Genomic DNA, 25,505 nt, shown 5'->3' on the forward strand with positions numbered 1-25,505 from the left:
GAAAACATGGAAGTGTTTGGTGTCTTCTAAATTAATTCCTGTTTGGATCCTAAGGAATTAATGGGGCTAGGCTAAATGCTAACACATTCACGACGTGCTGTACAAAGTGCACGCATTGAATAAAGATAGGGATGTATTAATTTGTCTAAAAAGTTTGTTTTTCTTTAAATAAAACGGTTTTCAAATGAATAATTCTCATTACAGGAAATGCCTTGATAAACAGATAATAGATATGACAGGAATAACACGAAAAAATCCAGTCTGACAAAAGTGAGCTTCGACCATGTGGAGTTAACAACAGTGAACGTGTTTGGCTTAAGTAGTTCATCGCTACCACAGACACTTTTTATTTCAGTTTACAGCTCCCATTATGCGTTCTGGCTGTGTTTAAGCTGTTAGAACAAAATGAGTCACTTTGGATAATTTGTAATTTGATTTTGACTAGTTCAGATTTTTGTAAAATCTTTATTGGCTTGTATTTCTCGTCTTGTGGAAACACAAGAGGACAGCGAGCCCGTCGAGCTGTTCTCTTTATTTATTTATCACAGCTTTCCTTTTTAAGCCAAAACTACAGGAACAGGAAATTTAAAACTTTAACGACACCCTTGATAAAATCTTCTTCCCTCAGGGGGAAATGTTCAAGGGTGAACTGTTGCAATTGTGTTTCTGACCCGCCAGACGTTATGTAGTTTAGTAGTGTTTTATCTCAACTGCAGGCATTCACTGACTCTGTACTTAACAGGACGAGAACAAAACGGTGCCACCCATAATGGTGGGGAACCCGATGGAGATACCGGTCCGGTTCCTCATCAGAGAACAAAACTGGCACCTCCTTCCGTCTCTCCTCCATCGATCCCTCTCTCCTCTCCGAAGCCCAGACCTGGCCTCCGCCCGTTGGATTGTGATATTTCCAAGTTGGACATTAGGATACAAGACGGCCAGAGGTCGGACGGCACGGTGACGACCGGCGGGGAGTCGGGAGTGAAGGTGAACCGAGCTCAGTCTTTCCAGGGAAGGAGGCAACCGCTTCAAGGGACAACCGGTAACCTAGCAACAGGCACGGTCAAACTTTCCATCACTCAGAGTGACATAAGTGAAGGTCAAAATCTGAATTTAAATGACTGATTCCTGTGATGTAATAGCGCTGCTTGGCATTTAAAGTATGGATAATCAGCATATGAAGTGGGCCACACACAATAGTCACGATGTGGGAGTGGGTCAGTTAAAATGGTACTAACAGGTGTGTGTGTGTAACAGGAGAGGCTCAGGGTCTAAAAGGACGATCTTTCACAGAGAAGAGTTCCATCTGCCGGCCACCCACTCGACCGCCGGATCCGCCCTCCCGTTTCCCCACTAAACCTCAAAATGAAGAGACGATATCATAGTGAGTAAAACATTCATCCTCAGCTCACTTTGATCAGATTTATAATGCTTGTGTTTGAAATGAGGCTTTCGTTATTGCAATTTGAATTGTGTTCCAGTACTCAAAACAAACAACACTGATAAATCAGAAATAAGTTGCTTGGCGTATAGCGAGCAATCCATCTCCACAATTTTATAGTGCAGCAATGACAGTATTAAATATTTTGGGGGAATATCAGCTTTTCATGGCTATCAGGTGTGCACATTTTGGCACATTCATCTAGTCAGATTTGCTCCAAATTGTTCCGGTTATTTGCTCGACACCTGTACTGCAATTTTCAACTACTGTAGTGTCCCAGATTCAGAACATTTATTGGGCGATCGTGAGATATTCCTTTTTGTTCTTGTCCCACTACGATGCTAATTTCACCCTGTTTCTGGGATCACTGACCTGCTGAAGGATGAACTTTCTCCAGAGCACAGTTTTTTGGCACACTACATCAGATGCTCTGTACTTTCCTGCGTTTTTTAACATCCATTATGCCCTCTATTCCACGAGTCCATGCCGATTAAAGAGAGCCTTACTACATGATGCTTCAACATAGGGATGGGGTTTTCGACGTGTGGGCCGAGCTAGTTTGGCGCCACATATTGCTTTAGGCTTAAAAGCCCTATCTCGATCTCATTTGACCAAGATCTTTTCCCACACTGGAGAGGATCGCTTACTTTCTGGCAAACTCCACGCTTTTTATCACAAGCTTTCTATTGAGCTTTCTACCGAGCCATGGCTCCTGCTGTCATCGTCTTATACAGGCCAACGATATGCATAACTCTTGAAATTGTTGGCTGCTTGGTGTTTACTCCGTTGTCAATGACTGAGCTCATTGGCTCCTGAAAACCATCGCCGGGCCTTTCTCTCTCTGCAGATCCCTTGCGGGTTTCCTCGCTCACACAGCGACACCTTCTCTAGACGATGATGTCTGGGTGGCTCGGTCGCTCCATCAACACTTGACATAGTTTTATATCTTTTTTCCGAAATTCGTTTCACTCAGGAATGCTCTTAAATCGTCATTTGCACAGCAGTACTTAAGTTTCGCAGCTAGAATAATGATCTCTTAACTGTGGGGTTATTTTAATGATTCACAGGTAGAGGTCAATTCGACAGCATTTGTGTCCTCGTTAACACCATTTGTTTTCCATGTCTTTAAAAGTTTGCAACGAAAGATTTCTGATGTTAGTGACCAAAGAAATGCATTAAAGTTTTATAAAGTCACATTATAATAATATTGAGTTTCATTGCTTTAAAACTACAAATATCACAGAGGCTGAATTTCAGCATTCGATTTTCAAAGTAATCCGAGACAGTTCACGGTCTGAATACTTTGGAAAAACTGTAATATAACGGTGGATAACTGTAAATTTACCACATATGTATCGGTTAAAGATTGCTAATCTAGAATCCAGGATAGGTTTCTGCTTGTCAGATACTTATAATTACCATTCTAGGGGCAGGAGCAGGGAGCGGTAATCTTAGACCAACTATGGGTCTGAGAAAACATGTGGGTATGTTGGCTGTGGTGTCATGTGGTCTTGTGTGTCTTATCTTAGACCTTCCTCCATCAAATTGATCTCAGAAACTCACATAAACTCACGCGCACAATTGTGTGCTTCATGTGCAAGAGGCCGACGTCTAATTTAATAAAATTGATAATAAACTTATTCATATAATTTAAGTAAAATTCAGTAATTGATTAATGATTTTTAGTTGAGGTCACAAGCGTACAGTAGGCCTATGTGCAGGTGTTTGTATTTTGGATGAACTTCTTATATTATTTGTTTTTTTTTTTTATTAAAAGAAAGCTAATTTAAACAAATGCATGTTTGTGTTGAATGCAAAAACGCATTGCTTACACTCAGAGATTCCATGAAGATGTTGGTACATGTACACAAGATTAAATAAGTGCAAAGAATGAGTCAGTCCCAAAAAAGCAACATTTCCAAAATTGGAATTTAAGATTCAAACTGGAACCCCAAGAAGAATCTGCAGCATTTTCTGGTCAGTGTAATCTGATCAAGCTTGTAGTTTTCTTCAAAGCATGTAAACAGCGAAATGAACAAAATGTGAAAATATGAAGAGAATGTTAAAAAACTGGAAACAATGCTTCTATTGGACATTCAAATGGTTTGATGTCTTTTTTTCTCTTTTCCCATAGTGTCGCCACCAAGACCAAATTTTTTGAGAACGCTTCCAGGCAGACGGGAAGGTACGTGAGTGTGCGTGTGTGTGTGTTCGCGCGCGCATGTCCTGGCTCAGGAGCGCGTCAGCGTGTGTGCGTGAACCTTTCATTGTTTCCAGCAGCTGCCTGACCTCAATTACAACGGCTCCAGTAAAACCCAATGCGCTTTTCATGTGGTGCTTTCAAATAAAGTCGTGTTTAATACAGGACCACATGCTGAAAGTCCTTACGAGAGCAAATAAAAACCGGACTAGACATACATCCGATCGGTTGTTTGGTCCTGCGTGGGGGTTCAGTTTAAACCGTTAAAACTAAACTGGCACTTTAGCGCAGGTAAACGGAGCCAGAAATGCTAACATGCACACGTTTGCATCTAAGGGAGAATTATTTCAACTCATTTGCTTAAATTTGTTCATACAAAGTGAGTTATAAAACAAGTGCCCCTTTTAAAACATTTGTGTGATGTTGATCATTTAATAGTTTTAAAATTAAGATGAGCCTACCGTAACAATGAAATGACACGAGATCTCAGTGAAGAAATATTAAACTTTAATTTTTCTTAAAGGACTTACGTTATTTATTAAATAAATCCTGTTTATGATTCTAACTGTAAAGTTGTCTAATGGGAATAGTTTTTCCAGTGGCGGTTATGAAAATTTATGCACTTTGTGATTTTAATCCTGTCATATTTAATTGTGTCAGTGGTTCCTTTTCTTCGTTGGTAAAAATTTATGGAGCAAATTACTGACTGCTCTTTGGCAAACTCAGGGGTCCACTGAGAAATATAATCCCGTCCGGATAGAAACGAAAGCATTGTGATGTATTATTTTTCCACAGTACTTTTCATTTATTTTGACTTTTGGACAGAATGCTAGTAGAATTTGTTGTCAATGTAGTCAGAATTAAATCTATATGGAGAATTATGAACTAATCAGAACATCTAAATAAATGTATTTGTTCAATACAAAGACAATAAACTTTTATTAATTATAAATTTTAATTGTATTCCAGTTAGCCACCATAAAATCATAGATGTCCTCTCTTTTTATTATAACCTAAACATTGGTTAAAAATAAATTAATCCAATAAAATATAAAAAAATAATAATTATTATCCATATAAACAAAATACATTTTTATGTGATAAATGCTAAAGATAGATCTTACCTTATACAGAACCTGGAACATTTCTGTAAATGTCCCAAGTTAAGTGCTAAAAAAGCAAAGTATTTATGTCAAAATATTATTGCCAATATAATAAGATTAAACTTAAAATAATGTCATTTAAGATACAGTAATGTGCAAAAGTCTTAAGCCAACATGCCAGGATTGGATTTGTTGTTTTTGCAATGTTATATTGATCATATATAATTGTTTCTCAGTTTCTTTAATAGAATACATCCAGAAAATACAGAAAATGTGTATATAGTATTAAAAACTGTGTAAAAATGTTTTTAGGGTAAACTCCCCTTCCACTTGAGCAATAACAGGAAACTGCAGGAAATTAAATCATAATTTCTAATTTAAAAAAAAGTCTTTTTTTTTACTTCATTCTGCTCAAAAATGCTCAAGATGTGTTTAGTGCCAAAAGAGGTCACACTAAACACAGATGATGCCTGAAGAAGACATTTAGTCCTGATTTTTTTTCTGTTTGTATCTTAATAAAATAGATTGAAAAATAAATATGGATGGACATTAAAACTTCTAACCCTAACCCTAAGTCTGGTGGTGGTGGTGGCCTATAATACTTTTTTGCACATTACTGTGCTGTATGTCACCAGACGAGCTACTAATTCACATAATATCTATTTTAAAATGATTTTTAGCTTTTTAATACAACACGACAAACTTTCCATAAGAAAGTGCAGAGAAATTAAACTAGTAAATGATCTATCCTGTTTGTGTGTATATATTCACATTAGTATGAGTTGATACTTTTACAAAATTCTAAAATAGTTGAGATAGCAGTTTGGCAGCTTGAGGATGATTCTCTTCACTGCTCGTGGCTTTTCTCCAAGCCACCCTCCACCCCCCCAAACACACTGTGCAGTTGAAGTTCAAGGCCTTGCACAATGCTAGAACAGATCCCCGAGGGAACTCTCAGAGGATACCGAGATAAAAGGTTCGACCAATGCAAAGCATCAAAGTTAACCAAAATGAAAGTCGGTAATGAAACACCACGCCCCATTGATTTCACCAAGCTTAGAGCAGCTAAACAGGTGTCAAAATGTAATGCTGATTTACAGTAAAAAAAAATCTAAAAATCTAATAATAAAAAGCATAATTAAATGACCAACCTTTTGGAACAGTTTACATACCTTAAAATGGTGCCTCAGTAGGTATCTCGCTATGTTTTAGAAGAGAGTGATAATGACAACTTATTGTTTTGTGTCCCACAGCTCCAGTCCAATTTCTTCTTGTAATGCCTCACCTGCAACCTCTAGAGATGAGGTACAACCAGTCCTGTTTGTTATTATTATTATTATCATCATTATTATTAGCGCAACTGATAGTGTTGTTCTTTTAAGTATCGGTATCGTAAGAGATGTCACATATAATTAGGTGCACGTGTGTACTGAATGCTAATTTCTGTCACTTGGTTTTGTTTGCAGAACACTAAATAAGAAATAACTTCCAGTCAATCGACTTGCGGGCCAATTAGCGCACAGCTGCGTTCGAGTGAGTGCGTGCAGCACGGGCCCGAGTCTAGACCTGGTATTGGGAGATCAATTATTAATGTTACAAGCAGACACGGACATCAGTGCCAGTTTTGTTTTTGTGAATGAGTCTGAAAGGGTACTGTTTTTGTCTTCCACACTTGCTTACTAAGTCTTTGATTCTGATTCGGATGAAAGGACAGAAACAAAGCATTGTATCTTGTTGTATTGAAAACGTTTTGACCTTCTTGTGAACGGTAGCGATAACTTCCTCCCTATTGCTTCCACCCTATTGTTTTCCCCGTTTCTCTGACCTAGTTTACAAGAGTCTCGCACACGTATGTTGGCACTACAGAAGTCGCTTGAAGAAAGATTGAAGCAGGCTACACCCGAATGTATTATATAATATTCCGAATCAACACTAATCTGTGTTTAATTACTCTGAAGCTGAACACGGATCTATGAATTATCCATTATTATCGTAGTTATTAGTAACTGGAAGAAGATGAAGGATCTGGGTTCAGAAATATTTTTGACAAGAAAAGTAGTTACAGTAATTGCAAAATGTTTCTCCTTTCATCTGGTGGGACACGCCTGTGGTGTTCCTATAAGGCAAACCGAAAGGAATTGAAAGAGAGGAACTTTCATTACCTGACTAGTTCACAGAGCTAAATGTGCTTATTCTTTTCAATAGGCATTGCCATACCTCTATTTCACCTTTTTTAAATTATCAGTCAACCTTACTGATAAGAAAACTCCTTCTTTATTTAGCTGAACTGGACCTTTTAGAATGAAAGTCTCTATCTTTGACCGAAAAGTGTTTGACCTTAAAACCACTCTGGGCCTTTATCCGGATGTTTACTTTGGTCAATTTGATTTTTAAATGTGAAGGCTTAAATAAGAGACTAAATATCTCTATATGTCGATAAAGTTGAAATTTTAGAGAATTGTACCGAGGTTTGGCAGGAGCTCGCATTTGAAGCAGATTGGGGTGCATTCCTGTGTAATGCATGTAAAGCACCAATGTGTTATGTTTACGTTGTCATTAAATGTTATTGTAAATATTTTGTTGTTTCAAACTTTCGTAACAGTCACTAAACCCTGTGTTGTATTTGTGTTTGAATGTACTGCAACTGCAAGAAAATGCAACTACCTGTAAACAAAAAAAAGTTGTTTTGTTTGATTTCTTGTGAATGTGAACTATGACAGTAGTAAGGCCTTACTGTACAGAATAAAATTGCCAACAGATAACAATCAGTACATGATTGGCAGCAAAACAGACGTCTGGAATCCGAGTAAATTAAAACAGCTGTGCAAAACTTGACAGAGCAAAAATTCAACGATCCTTAGATGACCTCTATAGAACCACTTCTCATATTCACTGTCAAAAAAAAGTTTAAAAGGTACTGTTTTGTATATACAGATATACATAAAATTTTACTGTACCATAAAGATCTATTATGTACCTTTAAAGGAAAACACCACCGTTTTTCAATATTTTAGTATGTTCTTACCTCATTTTAGACAAATTAATACATACCTATCTTTATTCAATGCGTGCACTTAATCTTTGTACAGCACGTTTTGAATGTGTTAGCATTTAGCCTAGCCCCATTCATTGCTTAGGATCCAAACACGGATGAATTTAGAATAGGGCTAAAATGATTAGTAGACATTGCCGAGTAGACGTTTCATTTTACCCTAATGTAAGGGTCTGCAATGTCGTGATTTGACTGCTACGACACTGTAGTGTTAGAGTGTAATGCAGCCCTTACAAATTTGCAATAGAAGAAGATAGATGAAAACACAGCGCGAATGGTGAAGTGCAAACGAGTCAGGACGAAAGTTTCACAAAACATCAAACCGAGAATGCTGTTGTGTTTAATACATAAAAGACATAACTTGCCTTTCAAGGGAGCACATTGTGCATGTTGGAGCACTTAGAGGAAATATCACAGCGAAACAGGAGCCGGTGAGAGTGTTCTCAAGCTGGAGCTACGTTAACCATCTTACCCCGGATTTCCACCAACTGCGGAGCGGCTGCAGATCGGCTCCGCTGCGTTACGGCTCCGCACTCCGCCAATACCCACTAGTTCCGTATTTGTTGCAGAGCGGCTGCCTGCTGAAGTGACAAGAACCCATGAGATCTCGCAAATTCAGGTATGATCATGCGATATAGTCATGGCTCCGCCCTGAAGCTCTGCGTATTTGTTTCTGGAGGGCTGCGGATGGGCGGAGCTGTGACGGATTCGAAATGCAGTCAGTGGAAATACACACATTAACTTGAATCGAAACCGATTGACTCCGCCGCCATTCCGCAGCGGATCCGCAGCCGGTGGAAATTCGGGGTTAGCGGTAAATCTCTATTAGATAAATTAATGCAGTACTACTAACAGTAATAATATAATGGTTACACTTTATAATAAAGCTAATACATGTACTAATTATAAACTAATGAAGAGTCATTATTAAGTACAACATGACATGTTTTTAGTTGTTAGTTAATGTGTTAATAAACAACTAATTCCTGTGTTGAGTCATGTTAGAGTTTATTATTAGTACATGCCTTAACTCAGCATTACTTCATATGTAAGTAAGAATTCATTTAAATCAGTTCATTATGGTTCATGGACCCTTATTATAAAGTCTTACTAATATAATAACAGTAATGTGATGATTTATTTTTCATAGAATAAAGCCTGATGGAGTTTAGGATAGTGATAATAAATAGTGTTATTTTAGTAACACCTTTAGGTCTTATAGTGTGTTTTAGAAAATAAGCTCTTATTACTGCTGACAAGAGTGTTTGTGTTAAAACATTTTTGCCTTTAATAATGCTTAGTTTTTGTTTATTATTTTTTCTATTAAAAGAGAACAGGATATTTAAACAATGCTTAGAAAGCATTTGTGTGTAATTTGAGTTGGACAGAAATCCAAAAGCTTAAGATTTTTTTTCCCCCCAAAAGCTTAAGAGAACGACCTCATCAAAGTTCATTAAAACAACTATTTCAAATGCTGAAGTGACTTTCTTTTATAAATTATTATTTACAATATGTATAGCTTAATGTTTAAACTAATTAAAAAAGCTGAATAATCTTTCAGAACATACTGATTAGTCGCCGAAATGATTGTCGATTAGTCGATTAATTGTTCTAATAATGGATAGATTATTCGATTATCAAAATAATCGTTTGTTGCAGCCCTAATTAAGAAGCAACCAAATACTTTCACATTTTTCCTATTTAAAGACATGAGTAGTTACACGAGTAAGTAGGGTGGCACAAAATAAAAAGAGGCAATTTTTTAAGGGGATAAAAATGAGAACTATATTGTATGGCTGAAGAGCACTTAGTTTCAGCCCTTAGAACTCGGTGCAGTAATAGTGACGGAAGATTAAAAGAGACGGGGATAAGTCAGGAGCAAGGATGTTACTGCGCACCAAGGTCGAAGTGCTGCAAACTAAGTGCTAAGGAATGAATGGAGCTAGGCTAAATGCTAATACATTCACGATGCGCTGAACAAAGATTAAGTGCACACGTTGAAAAAGATAGCTATGTATTAATTCTTCTAAGTTGAGGTAAGAACATAGTAAAATATTGAAAAACGTGATTTCCTTTAAAGGTACTGTTAACTGTTTTGTACCCCTAAAATTTACTGGTACAAAATTGTACACACTAGGCCCTTAGGGAGTAATATTGTACCCCCAAAGATACAACATTTTAATGTGTAAACCAAGTCCTGAAGGCCACTGTCCTGCAGAGTTTAGTCTCAACCCTAATAAAACACACCTGCATTTCATTTCTAAGTAATTCTGAAGACTTTGATTAGATTTGTAAGGTGTTTAATAACTAAACTCTGCAGGACAGTGGCTCTCCAGGACCAGGATTCCCTACCCCTGCCATAAAGGTACAAGAAGGTAACACCCCAGATTTTCCTGACAGTGTTCAAGTAACCATTTAAACTGTTTACGTTCTCAAATATCAAGTGCACATGAAAAGTAACAAAAAAATGCTACAGAAAAGTATTTGATTTTGAAATGTTTTTTTATTTAATTGAAAGCGGTAAAACACAAACAAACCCGATTTACACAAGCTCTAAACAACAAGAGTCAGAGCACGAAAGCGACTGATAAGCGATTATCCATGAGTGGAAATCAGTTCGCAAACTGCTCAAAAAAAGTCAGTTAACAGTGTCAATACAACACTACATAGCAATACTAAATATTCTGCAAAAAGCGTGCATGCACACACACACCCGCTCACACCCTCACACACAACTGCTGTAAAAAAAGACTATAAAGTTACAAAGATTGAAGTAACAAACATCGTTTAAGAAGCCAGAATTTTCTCCTCTAATCATATAAAGCCCAACCATCCAGCTCTTCCGTCTGTATATGGAAAGGCGAAAAATATCCCATAATACCAGGGAAAAACAGGAATTATTCACACCAGAGAAAAAGCTGTAAAAAAGCATTCGCTAATGATTAATTAGTATCAGCCAGCAAAATGTTTTTACGTAGCTGTTACATTTATTATGGGAGTTTTTATATGGTTTACAAAGCTAAAACAGGAAATAGATACAGCTCTGCCTGCCATGTTAACATGAATGAGTTTTTATTAGCGAACCGGTGTGGTGCTCTCATTTCTGTAAGGCGATTATTAATATACAGCTTGTTGAACTTATGTCAAGAAGATCTCAGCAGATTCCTTGCAAAAGTATCCGCATTTAAAAAGCCAAATGACTTTCTTCGTTGCCAGGAAAAAAATACACACGTCAGGGTGAAATCATTTGGTTAAAAAGTCCCTAGTGTAATAAAAGACCAATTTATAACTGCAAGAAACATCCTGGTGACATGCAGAACGTTTTGCGATCCGGCTTCGTCGGATGGACGGACGCACGCTGACCTCTGAAACAAATGCCTTGTTGAAAAAAATTGAAGGATGAGGGGAAATCTGTAGCTAACGTATACATTCATTTTACATAGTAACGTTAGCTCAGTGTAGTAGTTAAGCTTAAATCAAGGTAATTTACTTTGCTTTTGTTATCAGAAATAAACTACTCTCAGGGATGTTATCGATTCTTTGCGGAAGTTAAGTTTGGGCCACAAAAGCCATTTGTTTATGTTGTTTCCTCTATATACATATATATGAAAGCAGAAACGTTGGTAGGACGTGATGCGAACAAGATCCAGCGCAGGCCAAATTCAATATAAAAACGTTTTGTAAAACGACTCCAAAAATGTCCTTATTGCTTTCTTTAATCAGACAAAAAAAGTGATGTGGGTGTACCTACAAGGGTGGCGATGCAGAGCCTGTGAGCGGATTTACAAGAGAGCATATAAACATACACATATGCTTTTGTTATTGGCTGACCACATTGCACACAGTAAGAGTAAATCTTAAAGCGGAGATCTGAAACCATTTAAGACTTTAATTGAAAACCAACACACGCACACACACGCACACACACACACAATAGTTCTACATCATAGCTCATAAGAGATGTGTTAAGAAAGTCACAATGTAAATCAGCTTACGGACCATCCAAGCACAAGTCAGTTCATGAGCGCAGCTCGAGCCAAATGAGGTGTTACATCTGAGTAACTTTCCACTGTAAACAGACGACTGTAAGACAGCGAGAGCGTATCCCTCTCAAAGCCAAATCTCAACTCTGAAGCTGGACAGCGGCGTTGTATTAATTACGATCGAGCCCTCTTATAGTCCGACGTCTAATTAATGTCTTTATGATGAAACGTATTTATCCTAAAGCGCTACATATTTGCTGGGAAAGTCATGAGCTCTTTTTTGGCAGGGTAAAAGTGCAGTTTGGAGTTCTGCAAATTCTAATGAGTGCTTTCGGGCCGTCTAAATGGGTAAACACCTGCGTGTAATTGCGCGGTGCTTGGTGCTGTCAGAGCAGAGGAGCCGTTTCTGACAGCCTATTCTCTAGCTGGCACATTTAAACCGTCAACGTGCTCGGCTGCGGCGAGAGCTAACGGCATCTCTGCGTTTTAACTCGGCGCGAAACTCGCTGCCGCGCTGCCAAAAGTACACCCGGGGTCACACCAGGCCTGACAAAGACAACACGTCGCCGAGACTTCAGGGCTCTTTAAAGAGTAATCTACATACATAACGCTGCAGGCATTATTCAATCATTTAGAAACCGAGCGCGTGGAGAAAGAAGGTGACACGACGACTACGAAATATGAGCGTGCGGCAGGTATGTGGAAAGCGGGTAAAGATGTTCTGTTCTGACAGATAAATACGCTTTAATTGAAGCGAAAGCGAGTAAAAATACACGTGACGTCTCATTTTGATTTTTCGCCTTTTTCGAATAAACCCAGTTTTAGCACCACTTGGCGCGGTTTTGCGACAGTCGATGGTGATTATGTTTGGTAAAAGCGATTATTAGTGTGATAAAATAACAGTACTATCCCGTGTTAGCAGATAAGAATGGTGTTTTTTTTTTTGCGTTTTAATATAACTGTGTTATTGTTTAAAGCTGTGCACCATTTAAGCATGCTTTGGTATCCTAAGAACAGCTTGTGTGTGTTTGTTAAGCATGTGATTACTTATTGCTAGCGCAGAGAAATACAAATCCCTCGGTGGCACTTACTATGAAGGAAAGAGAGGAAACTGTACTGTAAAACTATTGACTACATCCATACATTAGCACATAGAAAGGTTGAAAAGAACCACGCTTAACTTTTACATATATATATATACACACACAAGAACATTACCTTGCCAAATCTTCCATTAAGGACAAAGAGAGCGAGTAACTTCATAAGAGCCTTATGGGAAACAGCCCCGTTTCCTAACAATATCCACTTAGCTTACTGGAAATGCAGTTTGGTTTGTTATAATATCTAGGGCTTTAGCATGCAATTATTTGTTTGTTGTTTTGTTGTAATGGATATGAAGACGGCATGCATATATAGATATAGATAGGCCTAGATTTCAGCAGGTTCTATGCTGATCCAAGCTTTGCTGTGTTTATGTTGTGTATATACAGTTTGGTAAACTGTCAATATTATACCTCGCACTTAAATATCCAGGTTTAAAAAAAAAGGGCATTGGAGAGATAAAAGGGGAAAAAAACTGGGCCCTGTCTAAAGGAGGCAAATCCCTGCGTTTCGACTTGCTGTGTCTTCTCAGCAAAACGGTAACAAATGCAAATTTCTAACACCACTTTGATAGATTCGAACACAAAAGTCACTTTAACACAAATCTTCAAAATATATCCCAAATCGATGAGCCTCCATATTTCATAAGAAATAAATGAAGCACTTGCTTTGCGATCAATAAACGAATAAAACAAAGAGGAGATGGTTTGTCAGTCCGCTGCTGTCCGTACACTGTACTGTTTTTATAGTACAGGACTGTATTAAGTAACGTGTCACAGGCACGAAATCACGTGCGTCTCAGTTTTCGTGACGTTCGGATGCATTTCTGTACGCATGCTGTTTTGCTTTGTCTGCTCGAATCACAGACAATGAACGAAACCTTTTTTTATCCCCAGCAGATATGATGCATAGAGAGTCGAGGCAGGTCACAGGCTCCTGTACCTGATGGGGATCTGCGTAATGTCCTTTTTCCCTTTTTTTTTTTTGTGATTAAGGGCTCAGATGAATCTGCAGTGTGATATTTTTTTCCAACTTGTCCACTAGGCAACACGCTGTAACTCTTGAAGGATAACTGCTGGTCGAAAGAAAGAACAAAACCTGCTTCACACCATGCTGTCAGTTTGAGAAAATGAGCTCAAATGATCTCTGAGAAGAAGATAGACAACTGTAATGATGTAATGGTCCCGCTACTTTTCAGGGCCATTTTTCAAAAACGAGGGTGAGGGAGACTGAAATATAGAAAGGAAGAGAGAGAGAGAGAGGGAGGGGAGTGAGAAATGCTAAAAAAATGGAGAAGAGAAAATCAGTATCGTTCAGTCTCGTCGCTCAAATCGAGTCCGGATTAAAAGCGTCACGACTGGCGTAGGCTGGATCGAACAGGATCAGGCCGAACTGACTGGCTCATATTGCCTGGGTGGGGTCGGTATGGATCGGTGGTTCTTGTAGTCGTCACTTGTGAAACAGGATTGGTTTAGCCAGGCCGGCGAGGATCTTTGGCACCTGGACCGAGATTATTTCTGCAATCATTTCGGGAAAGCTGACCTTTGTGGGGAGTGACCGAGCCTGGACAAAGAGGTCGAAGGTGAACTGGTGCAACTTCTGAACGATCTGGGTGAGAGAGAAAAAGGGAGAGCGGGGAAAAAGACAAAACATGACGAATTAAAAGGACAGAAATAGCCAGAACATATTTTATGTCAATTGTCTGTACCGTGAAAATCCACTGCGGCACAGGCTTATAGTTAACACCCAGGACCAATATTACATGTAACACACTATCATTTCTGTGGCTGATGTAAAGTGTCCCAGTGTGTTTTAAAGTATTGGAAAATACTGCTACATTTGACCTTATGAAATGTAATCGTGCCAAGAATTTTCACATTTATATTTTTGCCCACCATTTATGATATGCCACCATTCCCAAAGTGCATTAGTTGATGTACACTGTATTTTTTTCTATTTAACCAAAATCCTATGAGTAAAATACAGTATGATTGAGTCTGTATACAGTATATGAGTCCAATGTAGATAAAAGAGAAAAAGAATGTCATAAGTTCATATAACTAAATGCTAAAAAACATACAGAATTACCCAGATATCAACTAATATTATATCACCTGCTCCCAACTCCTAATTTAGACAGATTAGTTTTTGCGTCGTGGTACTGCAGGTGTGCATTGTGTGTGTGTGTGTGTGTGTGTGTGTGTGTGTGTGTGTGTGTGTGTGTGATGATGTGTGTTACTAACTGGCTGCAGGGAGTCCATCAGCCGGGTCAGCTGCTGGAAGCGCATGGCGCAGTTGCTCTTCCTGCCGTAGTTGATTAAACGATCCAGCTCATTTATGTACGTCAGACGCAGCTCATCAAAATACTTTTGACTCTTCAGCCCCTCTACTGGAACTGCACAAATAAAAAACAGATAGAAATCTCCACTTGAACTTGTATCCACTTTTTAGAAGAGAACATGATGTATTCATTGAAAATTATTGATTTTGTGTTTGCTTGTTGTGCCTTATTTATTTAACTATGTTTTCGTTGGTAAATATCAGTTTCCATGAATAGGGTACAAAATAGGATCTAAAACTCATTTTTTAACAAATGGTCAGTTAAACCAGGTGCTTAACCCCTTAAAACTGTGTCAGCCTCAGCAGGCCAAACTATTACAGTATATGAGTTGTTTCATTTTCTATGAGCATTGCAGGGTGTTTTTGCCACCCTGTTACCAAAATTTGGGACAATTCTAAAAATAAGATTTCAATTGATCTTTTAATTTCTAGGTATACAACTTGATAAAGACCAAATACACTGTAAAAAAGTAAAAGTTGGATCAACTTAAAAAACTTAAGAAAAATCTATTAAAATTTACAAGTAAAATTGAAACATTTTCAACGTAAGGTTCAAAAACCTTTAGATTGTAAATTACTTTAATTAGTAATGCCTAAAAATCAAAAGTTTTTTCAACCTCAATTGTTTCACATTACATTACATCACATTTTAAGTTGGAAATGTTTCAATATTACTAGTAATTTTTTATAAGATTTTCACCTTATTTTTTTTTGTGAGGCGTTACCAATTGAAGTAATTTTTACGTTTATCAAATATTTACTTTTTACAGTCTAACATACATAAAAACAAATTTATCCTAAACTAAGCTTTTATTGTGGATGTGCTTCACAATTCTGTCTCTCAGTGGAGACTTTCCCTTTGTTTCTATTGTTTTCATAATAAACTAATGATATTTAATTCTACCCTTACTCCTAAACTCAATCTTTACAGAAAACATTTTGAGACATTAAAGCATTGTCAGGTATATACACCGAAAAAACGAACTTTTTGGTGTAGTAATATAACTCTCATAATTTCTACATAATAATATTAACATTTATTGAGAACTAGATTTTCCTAAGTAAAATGGTGATAAATACACAATTAATTAATGTAGAAAATGAACTGTGTGGGAATAGTAAGTCGTATTAGATATTTTATTGTATTATTTAACTGTTTTATAATCACTGCACATAGTCCTAAAATAATTAAGTAAATTAAATTTAAATCTTTAGCAGATTCAAGTAAAAAACTTAGTTTATTTAACTTAAGAATATTAAATCCATCAAGCTAAAAAAAATCAAGTAAAATTAACTTAAATGTACTTACACATTGAATCCTTGAATACGCCTGAATATTTTTATTTTTTAAGCTTTATCACAGAATGAGAACTGATAAGAATTTAACTACATAAATATTTGTTAATAAAATGTCATAACGGTTTAAGCTCTTATATTATTGATGTTGTTTTGTTGTAAATTATAATTTTGTCACCGTTCAGGTGATCATTGTTTCTTTACATTAACCATGTTCAGAACATTATATTGTATTTCTCTCCACAGTGCTGACAATGCATGTCAAAAACACAGTTTGTTTGCGTTTCTGTTCAGAATCAAGTTTATTCAATGACTGACTTTTAGTCAGTCATGAATGTTGTGTTATAATGCCATTTATAACACTAAAAATAACTAAGTCCATAGAAGAATGTTAAAGAAAATAACAAACAGTAAATACAATTTATTTAATATTTTTAGGACAGCAATGCTTCAATTTTCAAAAAACTAATAGACTTTACCTAAACGATTAAAATAAATCTAACTTCAAAAAAAAAAACAATGAAGTAACATTTACTTAATTATTGAACATATGTTTTTTATGCATTATTAAGTAGATTTTATTTGATTTTAGTAGGTAAGTTATACTTAAAAAAGCAGTAAATTTTACTTAAAAAAAGTTTGTGCACATTGTTACGAGGATTTTTTTAAGTAAATTTTATAAGTTGTTTTTTTTCAGTGTACCTTTATCTGGTATCTATGAAGTGTATGGTTCCAAAACAGGATAAACAGCATTTAAAAAAACTGTTTCCACCTAAATCAGTATTGTATCAAGTTAGTATTAAAAAGTAAATTCTTAAATTATGCGAAATCCGATATCCGCCATGTTATTCTGTTATCTTTTCTCCCTTTTTCCCAAAACGCTATAAATGGAACTCTTCCTTCTCTCCAGAATGCAATAAATCTGCTCAACAAATCAGAGCGCACCATTCCACGCACTGTAAACAACAATGGTGGTGCGCTGAATACACACGGTATCCTAGTTTCCCCTTATCTACTTTGTACTTCGTGATCAACAAACAAACAAAAACTAAATAATATTTTTGATTGCATTGATGAACCTGACCGTGGTGGTTTTCTGTGGTGGGGAAGAAACATAAGCCACTCGGGCGACTGAAACATTTTGCTTGTTCTCACACTACAGCATTAAGCTTCTGTCATGCTAACACATGGGGATCTCCATTATTTTACGCGAAGTCAACGAAAATCGAGCAGAACCAAAAAAATTTACAGCTAATCGCTGTCAAAAAGGCTCATCGACGATGTCCCAAAGATGACAGCATCAGTGACAGTGTTCTTAAAATGACAAAGAAAGTGTTTTGGTTAATGCCATTAATATTTTTTTAATCAGTGGATACTACTAGTCAACTAAATGAATATAACATGGCAAAGATGAATGCACATTTATATTGATTTATTCATATATTCATTTAAAAAAACTTGTCATGCATTTATTGCATTTTGCGGAAAAAAATAAACAGTTTTATAATAAATAAAGTATTATTAAAATTTTAATGTTATTGTAACCTAAAGATGCTATGTAAAAGTTTGTAAAAGAAAATAGTGGTTTTCATCTTGTCATTTTCTTTGTATAGAAAACACATTTTTACAGAAATAAGTCAAAATGGATTTATTGTGTTTTGGAACCAAACTCTTCATATGTTTTCTTTTTTTTTATCATTGTGGCTACATTTGGTCCCAGCAACACATATGAAAGCTGTCACACAAAACACACAGATGTATTTTATAAGACTCACTGATGCTGAAAAGAAGGAGGGCCTTCATACAGAGAAACTCTTCCTGTGTGACCTGCAGAAGCACAAACTCCTGAGAGAGATGCTTCATCTGAACACAGTGCTCGTACATACTTGAGATATGCATCCTACGACTGACAGATAGGGGGCAGATTCACAGAGAAAGAGAGACAGAGACAAAGACGGGAAGAAAAAAGGCAAACAAAGAAACGTTTAACAAATTCTGACAGCTGGCAACAACTTTACGCTGGCTAATTACCAATACAGATTACACACTAATGCGGTCAGTCATCTAATAACTTCATATCTCCCGCTAAATGAAACATATTTTTCATGCCCAACACACAATTTCTGCCGGAGCATTGGTATGGGATATGGACAAGATGCATTTAGGAGGGAAATCTATTTCAGATATTGGTGAAAAAGGCCATTGAGAGCATGTGAGACCCCTGAAAAATCCAATCTCTCCTGGGATTGTGTTTGTGACAAAGATCCTCTACACCATAATAAGCCTGCAGTAAATTATAAATGAATCTGGGAAGTATCCAGGACTAGACTGTTATTGTGTGCATGAAGTACAAGATATGTACCTGCCCGACAGAAAAAGAGAGAGAGAGAGAGAGAGAGAGAAGGAATAAGGTAAAGAGAGGATGGCTAAGGAGTTATGAAAAGAAAAATGATTGTGAGGAGGAAGGACGGATTAGTACATTTACAAAACGAACAAATGAATTAAAGAAGAAGAAAATAGGATGACAGATGCAGAGGCAACAATGCAGATCAGAGATGAATGGCGAACAGAAAAGAAAACAGGACGCAGACGTGAAACATATAAAAGAATGGGACTGACTCGTTGAAGACAAGGTCCGGCGCGAAATACAGCATCCGCGCGTTGGCGTTCTTGTAGGACCTCCAACCCAGAGCAAAGACCATCACTCCCATCCAGGTGTGCTGTATGACAGTCATCTGATCATCCACGTGCAGGTTACGGAAACCTGCCAGACAGGTAGATGGAGAACGGAGAGATATTTGTGGTTTGTTTTGCTCCCTATATCTCACAGTTTGTCAGCTGTCTGGATGCTATTATTGCACAGCGAGTTCATTTACGACTCTATTTCAGCTTTGCCAGCTCAAGCCATGAATCATATTTTGCCCATTGTCAAGTCAGAAAAAGGCACGTGTTAATTTGAACTGAGGACGGATTTCTGAACGTTTTTTTTTTTTTTTTGATTGAAAAAAGCTTGGCCAAGTAGAAGACAGGCTAGCAATGCTTTCGCGTAACAAAGGGATAACACTCAAGAGTTTTCCGAATGGGTTTAACCGTGATCCCATCTCATTCGAAACAGATATGTCATTAATTTCGGACCAGATTGATGCCAGGCCCTAAAGTTTTATTAATGCTATCAATAATCAGACGTTGAAGAAACGCAGACCAATCATATGCGGTCAAGCTAACGGCTTCAAAAAATTTGTTTGTATAGATGCCCCCTCCCTTTCTCTTTCTTCTTTTCATACTCTGTTTTTATATGTAGCAAGAAATTATTGCATTATATTTGACTTGTGAACTATGCAGCATACATTATACAATTTTTTAATCTATTTATTTTAGGGCTGGGAAAAGATTAATTGCGATTAATCGCATACAAAATAAAAGTGATTTTTGGCATAATATATGAGTGTGTGCTGTGTGTAATTATTATGTACATATAAATACACACACATTCATTTATGTATTTAAGAAACATTTACATGTGTATATATATAGACGGTTTTATCGGACGCACGTGTGGATCCGAACTTTACTTCCGGTTTCGTTTTTTTAATGGTCTGACTAGTTGCTAAACTGATCTCTTGAACAAATGCCTTGTCGAAAATAACAAATGTTTTGGTTTCCTAGGTAATCTATGTGTTGTGTTTTTGCTTGTTATATAAATAAACTATGTTTAAAGAACTTTGTTTTATTAATTTTTAGTGGAGTTTACCGGAAGTTACGTGCGGACCACGACAGCCGCTTGTTTATGTTGGTACTGCTGAAACTGTCTATATTTATTTATATTATATATAAATAATTAAAAAATTTATATATAAATAAAAACATCTGACATGAATATATGTATGGGTGTGTGGTTAAATATACACAATAATTACACACAGTACACATATATTATGCAAAACATTTCTTTTATTTTGAATACGATTAATCGCTATTTATTTATTTTCTCCTCTCTTCTTTTTATTTTATTTAATTATTGTTTTTATAATTGAATCAGAAAAAAATAAGTATATTGATTCAACCACATTTTGATTTTATTTATTTATTGTTAAATATGTTGAAACAACACCAGGTTGTCCCTTGACTTGATTGAAAAAACGCCAATAAAAAGATTTAAGCTAAAAAATGTGTTTATTTTAGGCTGCTTTCTCTCTCCTCAGCATTTGATGGTGCATTTTACATATGACTGAAGTCTTTCCTTTTGAAATAGCCCTTCATCAAAGCTCACAGAGAAAAGCAGAATACACAAAACCCACTTAAGCTTCTGAATTGTAAATACACACCATTATTAAATCACTGAGTAAAAATGAAACCAACACACAAACAGTTTATCAGTCCATTGATGTCTCGACTTGAATCAACAGGCACTAGAGATGAGGCACTAAGTAGGCTATTCTTATTTAACAACCGACTGTCTAATTTACATTAAAAGCAGGTCATTTTAAAATTACCTGGAAGTCCTTTGGCCCATTTCACCACTTTAACCAGTTGCCTCTCCCCCAGTTCGTTCAGGCTGGTGAGGAGAGCGGCCGCAGAGTCGGGCTGAGCGTGATCGTGGCCGGCGTTTACCACCTCGGGCTCGATGGCCTCCAGAATGTTGAGGAAGATCATCTGCGAGTGGAACGTCAGGCTCGGCTTGGGGGACAAGGATTGAAGCTCCAATGGGCACTGGACGGGGCCCATCTCTTCTGAACCCTTCATCTGTCCGATCTTCCTCAGCTTACGAGCTGGAGTAAAGAATAAAAGCAATTTATAATCTATAAACAAACAACAGAACCACATTTTTTTTTCTATTTTTTCAACACGTAACAAGTATCTGGTTTTAATACCGTCGTGATCTTATTTCTGCACCTGAACTGATCTCTGTTACACAAAGGAGAATAAAGACCTGCAGTGCGACGAGGAGTGTCTCCGCCACATTATCTCCTGCCAGTCAGCACAAAGAAAGATTACTGCCCGCAAAACACACCTGAGACCATGTGCTTTCCCCCGTCTGCCACTAAAATAAAGGACCTGATTGGATTAGCGTAAGTGTGTTGATGTATTTCACTAACACAGAGCTCGACTACAGTCGTTCAAGAATGCAAAACATGCGCCGCTCACCAAATACTCGAGGATGTGCATTCTTTCACTAGAAACATCCGCTTTCCTCCCTCTTCCTCTCACAATGCACCATCTTTATTCTAAGGACATTGCTAATAAGGCGAATAAAGAGAAGATATAAATTTATATGTGTGTGTGATTTAATGTACAGTAGTTCAGTGAGCATCTGTGTCATTACTTGCTTTAACGCTCATATCCTCCCATCACCGGCAACTCTGATATAAATCATAGGTGATCATTATTCAATGGGCAGCATCAGGGTGCAGAATGAAAGACTATCAGTTGAGATGATTTACAACTCGGGGATGGTGTTCATTAAGACCAAAAAAAAAAAACCCTGAATCATTTGTAAGGTCACCGATTTCAATGCTGGCTAAGAGGACGAACGCAAATGAAAATGCCCTCTGAGATCCTCTGAAAATGGAGGCTCTGATTCTGCTGACGAGAGACCTGAGCCCCCTGAATAAAGCGTGGTAAAGAGAAAGTGAGAGAGATTATAACTCCATCCTGAGGCGGTTTACCAGAGCCTATGGGTTTGCGGTAAACTCGTGGCGAGGCGCCAAAGATGCCACCTTTACGTTTCCCTCCCCGAAAACAACTTCACTAACCAGCCGACGCAGCAAATGCGAGCAAAAATATAACATTCATGGCAAATAAAACAAAAGATTTTCCTGTAAAACGCTGCCTCTTGCACCTAGATTGCTAATCTTGGTGGCGCCCAGAGAGCTCTTCAGTGGAGTGGGGTTGAGACATCGGCCTCCGCAGCTTTCGTGAGAACTTGCCTCAGCTACAAATGAACTGAAGACAGATTGAACTCTATAAGAAAGTCCTATAATGCCACATATTCTGGAAAGTAACTCTTTTTTACTGTACGGGTTGCCGCAACAGAGCCTTGCACATCAATGGCAGATATTTAACAAGCTTATGCCAGTTTAAACAAGCAAACAGTTACGTCTATTCTTAAAAAGTCTGCTTATAGGAGCGGAGGAACAAGGTCATCTCTTAGGTAAAACCTAAGCTGTTCGATGAAACTTAAAATTACTATAAAATGGCCAAGTTTAAATAAATGTCTTTTCTGTATCATCTTTGACTCGAAGCTGGGACTGGAGGAACGATATGAACGTGTTAAAACTTCAGAGGTGAGAAGCCCGAATGCCGTAGATGAGTGAACAGTTTACCGTTATTTAAGAGCAAACGTTTTGTTTCAGAGTTTTGGAGCTCCGTTCAGAATCTGTGAAAAGTTTTGACTGATGTGAACTTTAGCTATAATGACAGATATGTGCATATGGCTTTGACTGGCAGAAAAAGAGTTTTAGGACTTTTGGTAACAGTTACAGTAACTGGAATCCCTTTTTTTTTCAGTTTGCAGTCTTAAAAATGCGTCAAACTTAAGCCTAAACTTACAAAATACAAAAAAACAAACTAATAAAACAACAAAATTTAACAAATGAATAAACAAAGAACGTGTTGGTGATAGAATATATGAAGAGTTTGGTTCCAAAACTCGATAAACTGCATTTAAAAAAAAAAGTTATCGCCAAAATCAGTATTGGATCAGGTCAGTATTAAAAAGTCAATTCTTCATTTTACACAAAATCTGATATCGGCCGTGTTATTTTATCATCTTTTCTCCCTTTTCTCCAAACCATGACAAACAGCAGTCCTTAAGTGCTTAAAGAATCACATCGCACCATTCCATGCACTGAAATAATTAGGCGGCGCATTGAATACACAGGGAATCCTAGTTTTCCACATCTACTTTGTACTTCATGATCAACAAACAAACAAATACAAAATAGTAATTTTGATGGCATTGATAAACCTGTGATGGTTTTCTGTGGCGAGGAAGAAACGTAAGCCATCAAAATCAAATAATTTACATGAGAGACACTTGGGCAAAGGAAAAATGCCGGCTGTTGCTTGTTCTCACACTACAGCATCAAGCTTCTGTAATGCTAACACATTGACCACAGGGGATCCTATGAAAAACTTTCCATTATTTTACAACGAACATCGAGCAGGACCAAAACATTTTACAGCTGATCACTGTCAAAAAGGTGTTTTGATTTCATGCCATTAATGTTTATTTTTTATCTGTGTATACCACTAGTCAACTAAATGAATATAACATGGCAAAGATGAATGCACATTTATATATTGATTCAATAGATTTATAGCATATTTTTGAAAATCATGTCATGCATTTATTGCATTTTGCGGGAAAAAAACAAGTTTTTGTAATACATTTTTTAAGATCAAATTATGGATTTGACTTTTTAATGTTATTATAACCTAAAAATGCTATGTGAACAGAAAATAGTGGTTTTCATCTTGTCACTGTCTTGTTATAGAAAACAAATTTTTACCAAAATTTGTCAAAATTATTGTGTTTTGGAACCAAACTCTTCATTTATAGGTACTGTTTTTCTGATGTTTTGTTATGGTAATCCCTTCGCATACCGAATAATTGTCAAGTTTTTCTGAACGTTTATAACACACTGTAAAACCTAAAAGTCAACTCAACTCAAACCATTTAAGTAAACCGGTTGCATTAGTTTTAAAACACATACATGTGAGTACTGTGAACTTAAACAAATTGAGTCATATGCAGTTATGCACTTATATTTAAGTTCACACTACTTAAATATAAGTGCATAATTGCACATGACTCAAGTTCACAGTACTTAAATTTATGTGTTTTAAAACTTAAATGGTCTAATGCAACCGGTTTACTTAAATGGTTTGAGTTAAGTTAACTGTTAGGTTACAGTGCACTGAAAAGGTGTGTTTAACGTTTGCAAAATTATCTTTTATCAAAAATATAAGACATTTACTTATTTAAAGTGCACCTATTTCATTGCTTAAAAACAATGATATTTTGTGTATTTGGTATAATACAATGTGTTTGCATGTTTTATGGTTAAAAAAACACATTATTTTACACATACCGTACATTTTTGTAGCTCCAGATATCCTGCCTTGCTCAAACACTCTGATTTTGTACAAAACTCATCGATTTGAAAAGCTCTGTTTCCCTGACTGAGCTAATCTGTATGCTGTGATTGGCCCAAATACCTCTGACGTCAGACAGACATGTGACGCTCCTTACCCTGTTTGAAAGATTCGCTCACAATGCAATGCTAACAGAAGTTAACTTACAGGCTGTGAGTCCAAGCGGGAGGAATTATGATAATGTCGGTCTTGTCTACATCACCAATCCCGGGAGGTTAACTCTTTCTTACAATCCATGTGTTTGTTGTAGTCCAAGAAATTAGATTTACGTTGGAGACGATAACTCGCGTCATCATTTACTCCTGGGTTTGTATCTTTTGCATATCATTTACATGGACTAATACACACCAAAGGAAATATGAAATCGTAAATTGGACGATAGTTGCTCTTTAATGAACTATAGGCGCTAGATCACATAGCGGTCCTCATCGGGACCCACATTTGATATAGGACATCAAAAGGTGACTCAACGAATTGGTTTATATTAATATGCTCACAAACAAGAGCAAATACTTTATTGCAACTGATTACTTTTTTATATTAGCAACTTTAAACATTGTTTTCCCCTGCTGTCAGTAACTCTATCCATTTTTTCACAGTGGACTCTCGTGTCAAAAGCCACACAAGCTCATTATTTTTGCAAAACCTGTTTACTTCTCATACCGATTACTGGCAATAACAACAAACCTGACCACAAAAGAAGTGAAGAAGGGAAACAAAAAGAAGTGCGCTAGCGTGACAGTCTGAGAAAGTGAAGAACCGAAACGATGCATTAGTTGTAAATTGATCCGTGGTGCCATTTGAGTCCGAAAGGTGAAACTATTCAAGCGCT

The 25,505-nt window shown here is 36.9% G+C and overlaps 2 protein-coding genes across 2 annotated transcripts in view; one reads left to right on the top strand and one right to left on the bottom strand.

The window, feature by feature from the left end:
- Positions 1-7,536, top strand: part of ophn1 (oligophrenin 1) — a 37,298-nt gene extending 29,762 nt beyond the window's left edge. The window contains exons 20-24 of the mRNA XM_065267218.2: positions 743-1,042; positions 1,258-1,384; positions 3,576-3,626; positions 5,998-6,049; positions 6,211-7,536. Coding sequence (XP_065123290.1) covers positions 743-1,042; positions 1,258-1,384; positions 3,576-3,626; positions 5,998-6,049; positions 6,211-6,222 — 542 coding nt within the window. The 3' untranslated portion in view covers positions 6,223-7,536. The remainder of the gene's footprint in view (positions 1-742; positions 1,043-1,257; positions 1,385-3,575; positions 3,627-5,997; positions 6,050-6,210) is intronic.
- Positions 7,537-10,267: 2,731 nt separating this feature from the next.
- ar (androgen receptor) overlaps positions 10,268-25,505 on the bottom strand; it is a 107,666-nt gene continuing 92,428 nt past the window's right edge. Inside the window, exons 4-8 of the mRNA XM_065266920.2 lie at positions 21,010-21,285; positions 19,136-19,280; positions 18,292-18,422; positions 15,124-15,275; positions 10,268-14,488 (exon numbers count right to left, since the gene is read on the bottom strand). Of these exons, the coding sequence (XP_065122992.1) occupies positions 14,330-14,488; positions 15,124-15,275; positions 18,292-18,422; positions 19,136-19,280; positions 21,010-21,285 (863 nt within the window). The 3' untranslated portion in view covers positions 10,268-14,329. The remainder of the gene's footprint in view (positions 14,489-15,123; positions 15,276-18,291; positions 18,423-19,135; positions 19,281-21,009; positions 21,286-25,505) is intronic.

Source organism: Paramisgurnus dabryanus, chromosome 5 (genome assembly GCF_030506205.2).
Source record: "Paramisgurnus dabryanus chromosome 5, PD_genome_1.1, whole genome shotgun sequence".
NCBI lineage: Eukaryota > Metazoa > Chordata > Actinopteri > Cypriniformes > Cobitidae > Paramisgurnus > Paramisgurnus dabryanus.